General features: G+C 54.9%; 1 protein-coding gene across 2 annotated transcripts in view; it reads right to left on the bottom strand.

Annotated features, from left to right (window-relative positions):
- Positions 1-14,419, bottom strand: part of DPH1 (diphthamide biosynthesis 1) — a 38,261-nt gene that overhangs the window by 5,585 nt on the left and 18,257 nt on the right. For both annotated transcript variants that reach the window (XM_081843747.1, XM_081843748.1), the window contains exons 6-9: positions 11,193-11,314; positions 5,664-5,732; positions 2,570-2,726; positions 29-129 (exon numbers count right to left, since the gene is read on the bottom strand). In XM_081843747.1, coding sequence (XP_081699873.1) covers positions 29-129; positions 2,570-2,726; positions 5,664-5,732; positions 11,193-11,314 — 449 coding nt within the window. The remainder of the gene's footprint in view (positions 1-28; positions 130-2,569; positions 2,727-5,663; positions 5,733-11,192; positions 11,315-14,419) is intronic.

The raw sequence follows: 14,419 nt of genomic DNA, 5'->3' as shown, positions 1-14,419 counted from the left end.
CTGACCCACGGCTCCCATTGATACTCACGCCTCAACATCGGGGAGCAGCTGCAGTTTGCCAGGGAAAATCTCCGAGAGCAGGAGGCGGATGTGGGGGCGCCCCAAGGACCGGAGGGTGGACTCCAAGTGCTGCAGACAAGGGGGGGGGGACACGGAGAGAAGAGAGGTTGGGACCCGAGACGGAGCCTTAATGGTGCTGGCACCAAACATGTCTCCCCTGCAAGGAAGGTCCGCCGGGCTCCCTCTCTCTTTGTCTGCGGAAAAACTTTCTATTCCAGCATGCTTTTCCTTTACAGTCGTACCTTGGAAGTCAAACAGAATCCGTTTCGGAAGTCCGTTTGGCATCTGAAATGTTCGACTTCCAAAGCGCGGCTTCCGATTGGAAGCTCCTGCAGCCAATCGGAAGCAGCAGAACCTGTGTCAAACGTTCGGGTTCCAAAAATAGTTCGCAAACCGGAACAGTCACTTCCAGTTTTCGATTGTTTGGGAGTCGGAACATTAGGCTCCCAAGGTGTTCAGGAGCCGAGGTAAGACTGTATTTTATATACACCACTTATTTACCATCGTCACGAAGCGGCTTATTTTAGCTGAAGGATCCGGTTAACGGCCCTCCTGAAAGGGCCCTGAGTCCAGCGCCCGGTCCATGGGCAACCAGGTGCCCCAAAGGGACCTGAGCACTTGAGCAACTCTCCACTGTTTGTTCCCCATTGCTTGGTACACAGAGGTAGACTGCTCCTGGGTGTGGAGGTTCTGCTATCACAGCAGGCCTCCGATTGGACCTGTCTGTCTAGTCCAGCTTCCTGCCTTTACCATGGCATTCAGAAGCACCACGGCCTCTGACCGTGCCCTCTGCCCCCCCAGCTAAGAATGTAATAAGAACTCTGTATGAGGACAGGAGATGGCCAGGGGGGGAATGGAGGCTGGGGGAGGACAGGATTTGATCTCTGTCGCTGGAGGGCTCCTTCACACACAATGGTTCTATTGATTTATTCCTTGCCCTCCACCCTAAGATACCAGGGCAGGTGGCAGCATTAACAACAACCCTGAAACAACACTGTCAGAGCCACCCGTGGTCCCAGCTCACAAGAGACCAAAGTCCAGTCCGGCTTATGTACAAAAGCTTTTATTGAAGAACATTCTTAGCTTCGCATCCGAGCTCCGTGACTCTACGTCTGTTACGCTAGACCGCTGAAGTCCCCTCTGAGTCAGTCCCGCCTCTACACCAGTTTAAGAGGCTTGTACTGGTCCACCTCTTCCTCTCTTTCCTTTTCCGCAGGGTCTTTCTGCCCCCCTGTGTTCTCTCCCTTCGGGACTCCCCAGAGGCTGAATCCTCTGGCGCCTCCTCCCCCCTCCTTCGGGCTTTGGGACCAGGCTCCTCCCCAGGGCTCTCTTCACTTCCGCGCGCCTCCCATTTTGAACTTGGCGCGCGTACGTTGCTCCTGACCTTCCCTTCGACAGTTACACTGCCCTTGATACTACTTTCCGCCCCTTCCGGCAGGACGTCTTGCCCTGATCTCCTTCCCCTCTCTGCTTCCTGTTCTGCTCCTTCTGACACACTGGTCACTCCACCCCCTTCACTCCGTTCCGGCGGAGCAGCCGGTCTCGCTCTCCAACTCCCCCTGGGGGTTCCCCTTTCGTTTCCCTGCTCCAGACTGCTTCCCCCTCTAGCTCCCCTTGGCTTGACCAGAGGGGCTCCCTTTTGGGAGTCCTCCGATTCACTGGACGGACTCATGGACAATCTTGGGTCATTGTCGTCCTCTTCCTCGTCACCCTGGAATCCTTCCCCCTCGCTCTCTGTCTCCTCCCTCATCTGCGCCTCTCTCCCTGAACCCCTGACAAACACTTTAAAGCAACTTAAAAAGGTAAAGGGACCCCTGACCATTAGGTCCAGTCGTGGCCGACTCTGGGGTTGCAGCGCTCATCTCGCTTTATTGGCCGAGGGAGCCGGCGTACAACTTCCGGGTCACGTGGCCAGCATGACTAAGCCGCTTCTGGCGAACCAGAGCAGCGCACGGAAACGCCATTTACCTTCCCGCCAGAGTGGTACCTATTTATCTACTTGCACTTTGACGCGCTTTAGAACTGCTAGGTTGGCAGGAGCAGGGACTGAGCAACGGGAGCTCACCCCATCGCGGGGATTCGAACCACCGACCTTCTCATCGGCAAGTCCTAGGCTCAGTGGTTTAACCCACAGCGCCACCCGCGTCCCTTTTAAAACAACTTACAATGGCAGAAAACAGGTGGTCCCTAAAAATATACACCTTGTGTGTCAAAAGCCAGAGCAAAGAGGGGCACCTTCGACATTCTCCAAAAGCTGGACAATGAAGGCACCAGACGCACCCCAGTCAGCAGGGAGTTCCACAGCTCATTTTATTCCTAAAAGTATTGGCACGAGCTCAGGTCCTGTCTCAGAAGCAGCGAATGCAGGAACCAGCCTGCTGCACCCAAGGGACAAATCCAGACACATTGCTCCACCCATGTTTGCTCCTGGCCCGCCCATTACCCCCCCCCCAGGCTGGAATCATCCCCCTCCACCGCCAGAGGAGGGAAAAGGCAGGGAGCAACTCACTTCCAGGATGGCCGGGGACCCCTGGCGCCCCAACGTCCCCAGGATGAGGCCCCACTTTCCGGCGCGAGACGCCTCCCGGACGGCTTCCTTCCGCATCCTCTGCATGCGCTCGTGGCCGTAGTGCTCCTCCGAGAAGACCTTGCTGTAGGGGTCGTACCTGCAGAGAGGGGGGCAGGGGAGGGGTCAGAGGCTGGTGGGGAGGGACCCCCACCTCGGGAGAAAGGAAAGACGCAGGGCCTGAACTCAGGCAGGCAGCAGCTCCCACCGACGGCATCCCCCCCCAATGCACTTCCCAAGCACAGAACGTGGCGCCCTCTATGCACACCTGAAGCTGCCTGATGCGGAGTCAGGCCTTGGGGTCTGGCTGGCTCAGGGCTGCCCACACTGACTGGCAGCAGCAGCAGCTCTCCAAGATGTCAGACAGGAGGTTTCTCCCATCGGAAGATGCCCCTGGGACTGAACCTGGGACTTTTCTGTGGGCAAAGCTCTGCCACTGAGCCCAGGCCCCTTTCCCTTCAAAAAACAAAAGAGCCAAAACGCTAGTCCTCATGATTAAAGGGGCTGCTTCAACAGGAAGCTGCCTTTTGTCTGGATCAAACAGCTGGAGAATTGCTGGGTCTCTGCTAAGCCCCCTTTGGCCCAACACTGCAGGGCTCTTCTGACGTCCTTTGGGCTCTGCACGTGCTCTAAAAGGCAGTGCGGCTCCATGGTTAGAGCGATTTATTTATATCCTGCCCTCCCCAGCCGAAGCCGGGCTCAGAGTGGCTAACAACAATAGTGAGATTGTAGTGAGGTTGAAATGGGAGGAGAACCATGAGGTTCTTGGAAAACAAAGGTGGTATATTAACAACAACAACAACAACAACAACAATAATAGCAGCACAACAACAACAACAACAACAACAACAACAACAACAACAGCACAACAACAATAACAATAATAATAGCAGCACATCCGTCTAGCTTTTATCACATCTTTGTAATGGGAGGCAGTTGTACTAAAGGAATGGGGCTACACCAGGTGGGGGATTTTGTGTGTGTGTTGGGGGGGAGCACACATACCCCCGTTTTCCGCCGCACAGCAGAGCACCCACTACAGTTTGCCCCTCTCCCATTCGAAATCTAAACATTTTGACAAGCACATCCAGAAACGTGGGTCTCCCATTACGCCCCCCCTCCCCGGCCACCCTTCTTCTGGAGGCAGAGCGGGGCCATAAAACGAGGCGATGATGAGCCCTGCTCAGAACCGATGAAATATCCGCCGCTCTGCTGGGACCCGGCCTGCCCACCGCCCAAATCTGAATTCCTGAGCAGGTCGTTTGTTAGCGGCAGGCAGGGGGGGACGGCAGCTTTATGGGGCAGAGAGGCGGCCCAGCCCAGGCGCAGCTTGATTAAAATTCCCTCTGCCAAGCCGGGTAACAAATCACCCGTTTTCCAGGGAAGCGGCGATGGGGAGAGAGAGCGCAGCGGAGCGTGGCCGCCTGCGGAAATCAGGCCTTTCCTGCTGGGGGGGGCAGGGAGAGGGCTGCCCATGGCTACTGGCCAAGTTGGCTAGCTGCAAGGGCAGGAGGAAGGACGGGATGAGCCACTGGCCCGATCCTTTAGGCTCTTACGTAGGAGGAGGAGAGGGTGGCCCATGGCTACTAGCCAGAAGTCGCAGCAACCGGCCTTGCTGTCTCCAGCAGAGGAGGCAGGAGCACAGCCGTCGCGGCCAGAAAGCAGAAAGAAAACAGGGAGCCAAGCGCACACACGTAGGCCGACTTTGCTGCAAGCAGGATCCGACCCCTGCGCTGGGCTGTGGAAGAAGCGACCGCCTTCGGGAAACCCGCACAGTTCCGGTTGCCACAACTCAAAAAGGATATCGTGGATTTGGAAAAGGTTCTGAGTAGGGCCACCCAAATCTGAAGATGGAGAGACTCAGCTGTAGTGTTTTGGGGACTTTTTAGTATGGGGGAAAGGTGAGTTGGAGGCAGCGTGACAAAAGGTTTTATAAAATTATTCTCTCCCTCTCCTAACGCCGTAACTTGTGCATGTCCAATGAAGCTGAGTGTTGGTCAGGTATAAGGAAGAACTTTGTTAAACTGTGGAACTCCCTTCCACTGGAGGTACATGACGGCCACCAACCTGGATTGCTTAAAAAGTGGCTTGGGCAAATTCAGGGAGAAGGAGAGGGCTACTAGCCAGGATCGCTCTGCCCTGCCCTCTTCTGGAGACCAGTTTCTGGAAACCACAGGAGGGGGAGAGTTGCTCTCGTGTTCGAATCCTGCTTGCAGGTTTCCCGTTGGGGCATCTAGTTGCTGTCCCAGGTGGGCCACTGGCCTGATTCAGTTGGCTCCTTTTCTGTTCCCTCCCCACGCGCAAACTCCCTCTTCCCGAGCAGAAGGTGGACGTCTGCCTTCCTGTTTGCCTTCTGGTAATCACTGTTTGCTGTCCTTCCTGCTCAGCCCAACCTTGAATTCCCAGGCCGGCCTTTAACGAGATTGTTCCGCCCATTTAGTGGGAAATCAGCCCGCGTGGAGGGGCTGCGCTGGGGTCCTAAGGAGAGCGGATGGCGAGGGGCTGGGGTGGGAGCAGGCAGCAGGTGTTGGGGGGCCCAGGGTTGAAGAGGGTGAAGGGTGGGGCGCACAGGACTGGGGGTTTTGGTCTATGACGTGCCTGGCGGGGGCTGTTGGGAGTTGTGGAGCCAGGTCCTCTGGGCTGACCACCTCCTAATCAGGCCAGCCCAACGTCTGCTCCTAAAGCCCCCTGGAAATTAAAGTTTCCGTAACAAGGAAGGCACTTTTACAGAAGTGGAGAACCACACGGCCGGGATGGATGTGGCCCTCAAGGCTTTTTTGGCCCCCAAGATGCTTTTCCCAGGCCACGCCTCCTACCTAGGCATGCCTTCTATATCCAAGTCGCACCTCCCTCCTTTGCCACACCCCTGTAGGCCACGCCTCCTCCATAGCCACACCCTCTATAGGTCACGCCTCCTCCCAAGCCACACCTCCTATCTCCAAGCCACGCCTCCTCCCAAGCCACATCTCCTATCTCCAGGCCACACCTCCCTCCCCAGCCCCTCCCTGGACCCCCACCCCCTGCCCCCCTCCAATACCTGTAGGCAGGAATCCCTGGGTTGGCGATCATGATGGACTCCAGGTGGAAACGGCCGTCTCCCAGGTAACTGGAAACGGAAAGGAAAGGAAAGGTAAGGAAGGGCTGCGGCTCAGTGCATGGGTCTGCTTGGCATGCAGAAGAGTCCTGGGTCCAACTGCCAAGGGCATCTCCAGGCAGGGCTAGGAAGACCCTGCCTAAAACCCTGGAGAGTCGCTGCCAGCCTCTGCCCAAGGGAGCTTCCTGCTGAAGCAAACCCTTTGCTTAGAATCATGAGGACTAGAATGCTGCACTCTCTGTTTAGGTGGCCCAATGGTCTGACTTGGTGGTGGCCAGTCAAGGGGGGGGGCGGTTCCCAGAGCTCCACAGAGCCAATGGCTGCCTTCTGCCCCAGACCCCCAAGAAGGGAGGGGGGTCTGAAAGCAAGCCCCTCTGGGTACCCACTGTCTCCAGCGAGCCGAAGAGGGTCCACCATTTGTTCTGAAGGAAAGCAAGGGCAGTGGCCCATCTAGTCCGGCATCCTGTTCTCACATGGCCACCCAGATGCCCCAATGCAAAACTCCCAAGCAGGATTTGAACCCAAGAGCTCTGTTCCCTTGTGTGGTTTGCAGTAACTGGGATCCAGAAGCATTTCTGAGCAGAGCCATTCTGGTAGGGAGCCCTCCAGAGCTCTTTCTGCCTCCATCCAATCCTCTTCCAAAGCCACCCAAGGTGGTGGTCCGCCCAGCCTCCTGTGGCAGGGAGTTCCACAGTTTAACTGCGCTGTGCAAAAAAGGGACTTTCTCTTATCTGTCTCGAATCTTCCAAAAGGAGCCTCGCTTGCACCAATCTGGCTTTTTCAAGAGGCCCCCCTCCGTGCCGCTCAGGCTGCTTTCCTCCAGACTCTCTCGCTGCTCCTGCTAACGCTGCATTTTCATTTTTAAAAATGGATCGTGCTTTTCCGTTTGCTATTACACCTTGATGTTTTCGTTGTGCAAAAACATATCTTTTTTTTTTAAGGCAAGCAAGGAACTTTAGTATAAACACGTAAACACAATCTGGCTCTTTGTTACTGCGTCCTGTTTGTTTTGCCAGCAAAACATTCTTTCCAAAGGCAACGGGGGACGCAGGTGGGCAGACGTCTTCTGAACGTGGAGGTACCATTTCGCGCCAATGAAGCAAGACCCTTTTACTCTCCAGAATGGACTTTTGAATTTTTATATAAAACAGGGAGGGGCAGCCTGTCGAAAACACACACGGACCCCACCTCCAAGATGGTGGTGGATTTCAACTCCCCGCAGCCAGGAGGACCAATGGTTAGGGACGGTGGGAGGTGGAGTTCTGAGAGATGAGGCCAAAGGGGGCCCATCTGGTCCAGTGTCCTGTTCTCGCAGGGGCTCAGTGCCCCATAGCACCTTGGAATTGAGATAGACTGCCTCTGTACCTGGAGGTTTCATAAGAACAACACCAGAACAGCCAAAACAGGTCCAATCCAGCCCAGCATCCTGCTCCCCCAGGGGCCAGCGAATGCTGCCGGTCAGTGCAGGCGAGGCTGAGCTAGATGGAGCTGGCTGTCTGTGCGCAATTATGGCAGCTTCTTTTGTCCCTGCTTAAATCACGCCTTTATTTGGGACCATGAGGACTAGATTCTTGGGTTCTTTTCTTTAAGAAAAGGGACACAGCTTAGCAGGCAGAAGTTTCCCGGTTTGACCCCCGCTGGCATCTCCAGGTAGGCCTGGCAGAGAACCCACTCCAGAACCCCGGAGAGCCTATGCTGCCAGTCAGTGCAGACAGCGCTGAGTTGGATAGTCCTCCCTGTGCCAGATTCTCCACCCTGTTTCCTCCCCAGGACCCGCACCCAGCACCCCCGTCCCCAGCAAGAGCGCCCCCGGGAGAGCCAGGATGGGTCCTTAGCGAGGGAGACGTCTTCGCTTCCCGTTGTAATCAGATTCCGAGTCAGCAATTACATCTCAAACTCTTTCGTTCAGCTGCCCTAATGGAGTGAGGGGTCGGAAAATGAATCCGGACAGAAAACCTGACTAGATTTCTGCCTTTAATTGTGGAATGACATTTCGGAGGATCAAAGCTAATTTGCCGGCTTTCTTTGAAAGCGTCCGTCCAAGAGACGGGCAAAATAATTACTGAGCCTGAGCTAGTCGTGGCAGCAGCACCCCGGGCAGGGGAGGGGGCCGAGGCGAGGAGGGTCTGTCGCCCCTCCAAACCCCCATTTGCGGAACGAGGGAGAAGCCCTCCAAGGCCTCAGAGGGTGAGGAGTCAAAAGCAAGTGGAAGGTCTGCGAAAGGGAAGGGATGGATCTGCGGAACTCATGGCCACTGGGTGCTGCTCTTCTCTCGGGAAACTGCAGTGTGGCACAGCAGCCAGCCAGAGGGTGGCTGACCTGTCACTCTCCAGATATTGCTGAATGCCCCTGCTCCGAATGGCCCCTAGCCTGTGGGGCCGCTGGTGAGAAATGAAGGGAGCTGGGAGCTCACAGATTAGCCACCCCTGGACTCAAGGGCCCAGCTCAAAAGCAACATTTTGGTGGCTGACTGCAGGGCCTGTGGCTGTCTCTCAGCCTGGTCTACCACACAGGGTTGTCGAGAGGATAAAACGAGGAAAGGGGAGAACCTTGATTTCCTTGGAGACGAGGCGAGATAAAAACCAAATAATACATAGAATACATTTTACAAACGTGGCAAGAGACAGAGAAATCCTTCTCCCATCCGAACCCGGGGATGGAGTTAAAGAACTTCCACCCTGTCGGCCGATAAACCATCCCAAGAGGTCGCCACAAAGGTTAAATTCTGCACAACTGCAAAAATGGACCCCCTGCAGGCATCACCAACATGGCGCCCTCCTGATGGGACTACAACTCCCATCAGCCACTGCCAGAACGGGGGGGTGCTTCCCATCAGACACAGAGCAAGGCAATACATGCTCAGGGCCTGATGGGAGTTGTAGTCTACAGCCAAGAGTCGCCTCCGTCGCCCCACCCGACAAAAGCAGGCGGCCCCCAGGAAACTGCTCACCAGGGAATGTGGCCCCCGGGGGGGCAAAAGGTGAGCTCTCCGACCAGACGAAACAGAGGCTGTGGCACACTGTGGGGTCCAGAAGGAGCCAGGGCTACTCATCACTCTCCAGATCCCGAGACGTAACCCTCCGAGTGGCCGTTGGCGGTACGAGGTCCCGCTCCGGCGAGCACCATCCATCAACGCCGGAGACTCCGCACCGGCGTTCTAATAGTTGACGTGCGCCTTCCTTGCTGCCAAATTTAATTAAATTTGGAGGGACGCTCAGGAGCGTCGCTGGATGGATCCAGACCGCTGAGTCTGGTCTGGCAGCCTCTCTCCAGGGATTTGGGGAGGGGTCATCCCCAGCCCCACCCAACAGATGTCAAACAAAGACCCCCTTTTGCCCCGTCAGAGTCTCAGGGCGTCTTATAAGACCCCGAAGCACCTCTCCTCCTCAAAGATGCCCCTCGGATGCTGCTCTGCACTTGGCCAGGGCAGAGACACAACGGGGAACCTCCCCGGAGGACAGGCCCACCCTGTGGCGCCAGCCTCAAGAGCAAGCAGCCTAATGGCGCCCGATACTTAGAGGCAACCCTCCGTCAGTTGGTGGAAGGCAGCCACCAGGACAGAACTAGGCATCACACAGGGGTACAGTGGGCAGCCTCCTCTGCCTCCGCATCTCCTCTTGCTGCTGCTGCTGCTGCTGCTGGAGTCCCAGCCTGCCCTGACTCACGAGGCAATCTAGTCGCTGGTCCCCAACGGGAGCAGCAGAGTTCAGCTTTCAGGGGGCTGGACTAGAGGACCTTGGGGGGTCCCTTCCAACCCCACAATTCTGTACGTCTCTGAACTCCTAGGAAGGCGGCCCCAACCTGGCTGTGTTTGTGAACAGGGCTATCCCAAACCTATCCAGCTCCCCTGGGAGGAGGGGAAACTGGGGAAGGTTGGCCACGTGGCGGCAAAAAACCCTCCATCATTTTGGTTGGGGGGCTGGCCAGAAAAGCCCCCTCTCCCTCCCTGCCCACCCCCTCTCCTCCTAGAGTGGGGGGGGCGTTATTTATTTCCCTCTGTCTCCCTGCTGCGCCGTTCACAGCGCATTAAGCATTTCCATTACCTCTCATAATTAGGTGTGCGGGAGGCAGGGGCCGGCTAATTCGCTGTCCTTAAAGAAAATTAATGGGGTTGCCGCATCAGGTCCAGAGTCGTCTGTCTTCCCCCAAAGTGCCAAGTTCTCCCCCCCACACACACACTCTCTCTCTGGCCCCACATCTGGGGGGCAAAGTCCCACCCAGGCCTTCCACAGACAGGAGTTGATCCAGGACCAAAAGGTGCATGGCAGAAGCAGCCAGAACTTCTCAAAAACTTCCATCAAGATTTCCAAACGTCACAAGGGGGTTCTGTGGGGTTCTGCAGGCCGAGAGGCACCACAGTCTCTGGTCATGGGGCTTGCAAATGTGCCCCCCTCCACCCCAATGATACCTGGCCCCTGGGACCTTCCCCGGCCCCCACTCATAGGACATTACCGCCACCAGCCAAGCTTTGTGGAGTGGCATTCCTGAAGCTCCCAACCCAAAGGGGAAGGGCAAGGCACTCTGCATCTGCTCAGAGGGCCCCTTCTCCTTTGTCCCTTCAGCTCAGAGTTGAGTCAGGGCAGGAAACCTGAGCCCCCGGTCCCATTACGGATGCTGCGGGAGGTTAACCCAGATCAATTCCCCCAGATGAACTATCCCACATGATTTCTGGGTCCTGCGAAATTCTCCATAGCACAAAAACGGAAGAACCCGCAAGACTCTTGAATTACGGCACGAAAACTGTGTGGAACTTGGCCGTTGCCCAGAAAATAGCCTGTAATGTCTGAGTCACAAAAGGAAAAGAAGCCGTGTGAGGTTTTTGGTCAGCAGACAACTGGCAAAACTCACTTGCCTACACAGTCATACCTTGGTTTTTGAACAGCTTAGTTCTCAAACGTTTTGGCTCCCGAATGCCGCAAACTCGGAAGTGACTGTTCCGGTTTGCATACTATTTTTGGAAGCCGAATGTCCGATGGGGCTTCCGATTGGGTGCAGGGGCTTCCTGAATCCAATCAGAAGCCGCGCTTTGGTTTCCAAACGTTTTGGAAGTTGAACGGACTTTCGGAATGGATTCCGTTCGACTTCCAAGGTACGACTGACCGGAAAAGGGACGGAGGAACAGGATCCTTTGAGGACCCAGATGCGGCTAGGCTCACCTAGATAACGGAGACACAGCTCAAGGCTGACTTTTCGTATTTGTGTGTGACTTTTTGCTGAGCATTATTGCAGTTTGTAAAACGTGGTCCGTGATACCGCTGATCTTGCCAAACCATAGATACATGCATCTTCCTCTGGCCCAGATGCAACGAAACATGTCTCTCCTGCATCGGTCTCTAGAGCCACAGCAGGCACTGCAACCCTCCAGCAATTTTACTTCAGCCCCAAAGGCACCCATGTCCACTGTATCCCAACACATCTATCTAGCCAAGAGCCCCGATCCCAAGCAAGGCCCACGCGAGGGGTCCTACTCACACGATGGCATCCGTGGCCTGGGCCAGGCGGGGGGCTGTGCACCCCAGCAGCTCCCCAGGCGAGAGAGGCTTGCACTGCGGGGTGCAGATGGCGTATTCGGCTTGGAGCGCCTGCCGGGCAGCCTGTCAAGGGGGTGGGAGGAAGGAGGACGCAGAAACACAGGGGCTGAGATTAATAACAGTTGTTCTCACCGGTGTCATTACATATACAACCCAACTTAAGGAATTTCACAATATAAAATCGACACACCAAACCTCCTATCAATGCAGAGATATTGTCAAAGGAAGAGACCTCAAATTATTATCTTGGCAGCTCAAATAGTTGCTTGTGACTCAACAGAAAACAGCCCAAAATCTGACACTGGGAGCTTGGTACCACCAGTTTTGGAACAGAGCAATAATGGAGGAAATAATGGATTTTGACGAGGACTAGAGCTTCCCGGCACCTTTAATATGGCTTGTCCTTCCGCTCTTACAAATGCAGGAGAATGATCCTTTTCAAGGCGACCCTCATTCCAAGGCTGCCAAATCTGGAACCAAACTGGATCATCAGATAAATGCTGGCACTCTTTACTTGGACTTCCTCATTTTAACCCGCCTGCAACTTTACACATTCTCCCTGCCTGTTTTATGGCTTTGTTTCCCATCATTCCAATTTTGTCCGTTGCCCTAACCGTTCTCTCCTTTTATATACATTATAAAAATCAAAAGAAAAGGGACTTGACCAGGAACACACACACACACAAACCCCAAAGATGTGAAAAATCCTAAAATTACTTTTGAGAGCTCCAGTTCCCCAAAGCTGGATAAACGGCCATCTTCCTGACTGAGAAAGAGAGGTGCTCTGGAGGCTCAGCACCACCCTGGATGGGAGCTGGGCACACGACTGTCACATTTTGTGACGAGGAGGGCTCCCCCCTCCAAAATAAAACCCAAAACGTCACCCCTGGGAACCGGGCTGGGCCACGTGGGGCTTGGCAAGGCATCAATTAAAAGGGCAGGAGCTGCGCCCGCCTCCTTAATGCTCCAATGCTGCCGTGTTCAGACGGCTCCGGCGCCCATCCATCTCTGCCCACCCAGGCGCTCCGCAGGCCCTGCTGGGACCCCTCCCTGCCTGCCACCCGCTTTGTGACACTCGCTCGGGCTGTCTTGGGTGACAGTAACAGAGTGGCTGCCAAACGGGGATGTGGTGAGAGACGCAGCAGAGAGGAGCTCAGACAGCCATCCCGGGATGTGAGAGAGCTCGCCGAGCCAGCCAGTTAAAAAACGGGTTTCGGAGAAAGCAGGGAGGAGAATCCTATGAATGTAGTTGGATGGGACCCCCCATGGTCATCCAGTCCAGCCCCCTGCAATGAAGGAATCGCAGCTGAAGCATCCCTGGCAGGTGGCCGTCCAGCTTCTGGTTAAAAACCTCCAAGGGGGGTGTTACGGAAATTACGGGGGGGGGCACATCTTTAAAGTTGTTCAATGTTACAAATATTATGCATAAATGTGTCCTTTCGACTTGACAGCTCAGGGAAGTTACCTAGCTTTAACAATCATATAAAATCAACTCCTTTTCCAGTTCCCTCCATTTCAACACTATTTTGCCCTTTTAAAAAAGGGCTCTTTTCCCTTCCACCTCCCCAAGAGAGGACATGTATACACACCTCCTACCCCAGGAAGTGCCCAGAGGTGACAATTGCTGAGCTGATTGTGGGCCAAGGAAAGCCTAATCCCATCACCAGACTTGCCAAGGGGTCCAGACATGCAAAGGAAGTTCTATTGTACTTTGGGTGGTGGGACTTCAGAGGTGTTTGCCTATGCTAATCTCATACCTGGGTCTTGCCCTGACATGTCTGCTAATGCTAATTTAATGCTAATTTAACCTGTTTGCCAAGGTTGAACTAGTGTAACCCCTGTCTACCCCTCCCCTTTTGTGACATGTCAGGGATGTAGCAATGATGCTGTACGAACTGTATTCTGGGATATGGTGGGAAAGTTTTAAAAGTCTTTGTCACCCCATCCTCGGGGTTCAAATTTCCTCTTTGAACCTATTGCGCAATAAACTTTGGTCTACAGCTCTTTGCTCCGGTTGGTGGCTGGACTCCTTCCTTTATTCCGCAGGGACCCAAGGGCTCTGCCCGACCAGCTGGGGGGCTGAGCAGCCTCACACCTAGATTTTTCCGTAACACTGGGGAAAAGGCTTCCCCGGTGTGGCTCTTCAGGGTCTCCACAAAGCGTAGGCGGCCCCCCCTGTACCCTGAAATTCCAGCGCCATGCAAGGCAGGTGACGCACAGAGCCGTCTTCAAATATCGGAAGGGAGTTGGAGCAAGGCTGGTTCCTGCCGCTCTGTGAGGGAGGACCTGAACCAAAGGAGATTCCGACTCAACATCAGGAAGAACTTTCTGACAGTCAGAGCCGCTCGCGAGTGGGACGGTCTCCCTCGGGAGATGGTGGCCTCTCCTTCCTTGAAGGTATTTCAGCAGAGATTGAATGGCCATCTGTCAGGGATGCTTTAGCAAAGATTCCTGCACTGCAGGGGGTTGGACTAGATGACCCTTGGGTACCATTCTAGGATTCTACGATCTAGTCCAGGGATCAGCAAACTTTTTCAGCAGGGGGCCGCTCCACTGTCCCTCAGACCTTGTTGGGGGGGGCCAGACTATATTGGGGGGGGGGAATGAACGAATTCCTATGCCCCACAAATAACCCAGAGATGCTGATTCCCAGACCGTCCGTGGGCCAGATTTAGAAGGCGATTGGGCCGGATCCAGACCCTGGGCCTTAGTTTGCCTACCCATGATCTAGCCGTCTTCCTTTCCTCAATGGGAAGCAGGGCCTGGGCGCAGCAGCAGCCCTCTTGCCCTTGTGATTCCCAGTATAGTGGTACCTCAGGTTAAGTACTTAATTGGTTCCGGAGGTCCGTTTTTAATCTGCAACTGTCCTTAACCTGAAGCACCACTTTAGCTAATGGGGCCTCCTGCTGCCGCCGTGCCGCCGGAGTACAATTTCTGTTCTCATCCTGAAGCAAAGTTCTTAACCTGAAGCACGATTTCTGGGTTAGCGGAGTCTGTAACCTGAAGCGTATGTAACCTGAAGCGTATGTAACCCGAGGTACCACTGTATCTGGTGTTCGGGGACATCCTCCCTCCCACAGCGCTGACACAGCCTAGCCCTGGTGGCTAGAAGCCACGGACATCCTCACTCTCCTCCATGAATAAAGAGGAGTCCACCTTGAAAGCCAC

Source organism: Podarcis erhardii, assembly GCF_964252035.2.
Source record: "Podarcis erhardii genome assembly, chromosome: 16".
Classification (NCBI taxonomy): domain Eukaryota; kingdom Metazoa; phylum Chordata; class Lepidosauria; order Squamata; family Lacertidae; genus Podarcis; species Podarcis erhardii.
This window is presented reverse-complemented; position numbering and strand designations above follow the sequence as displayed.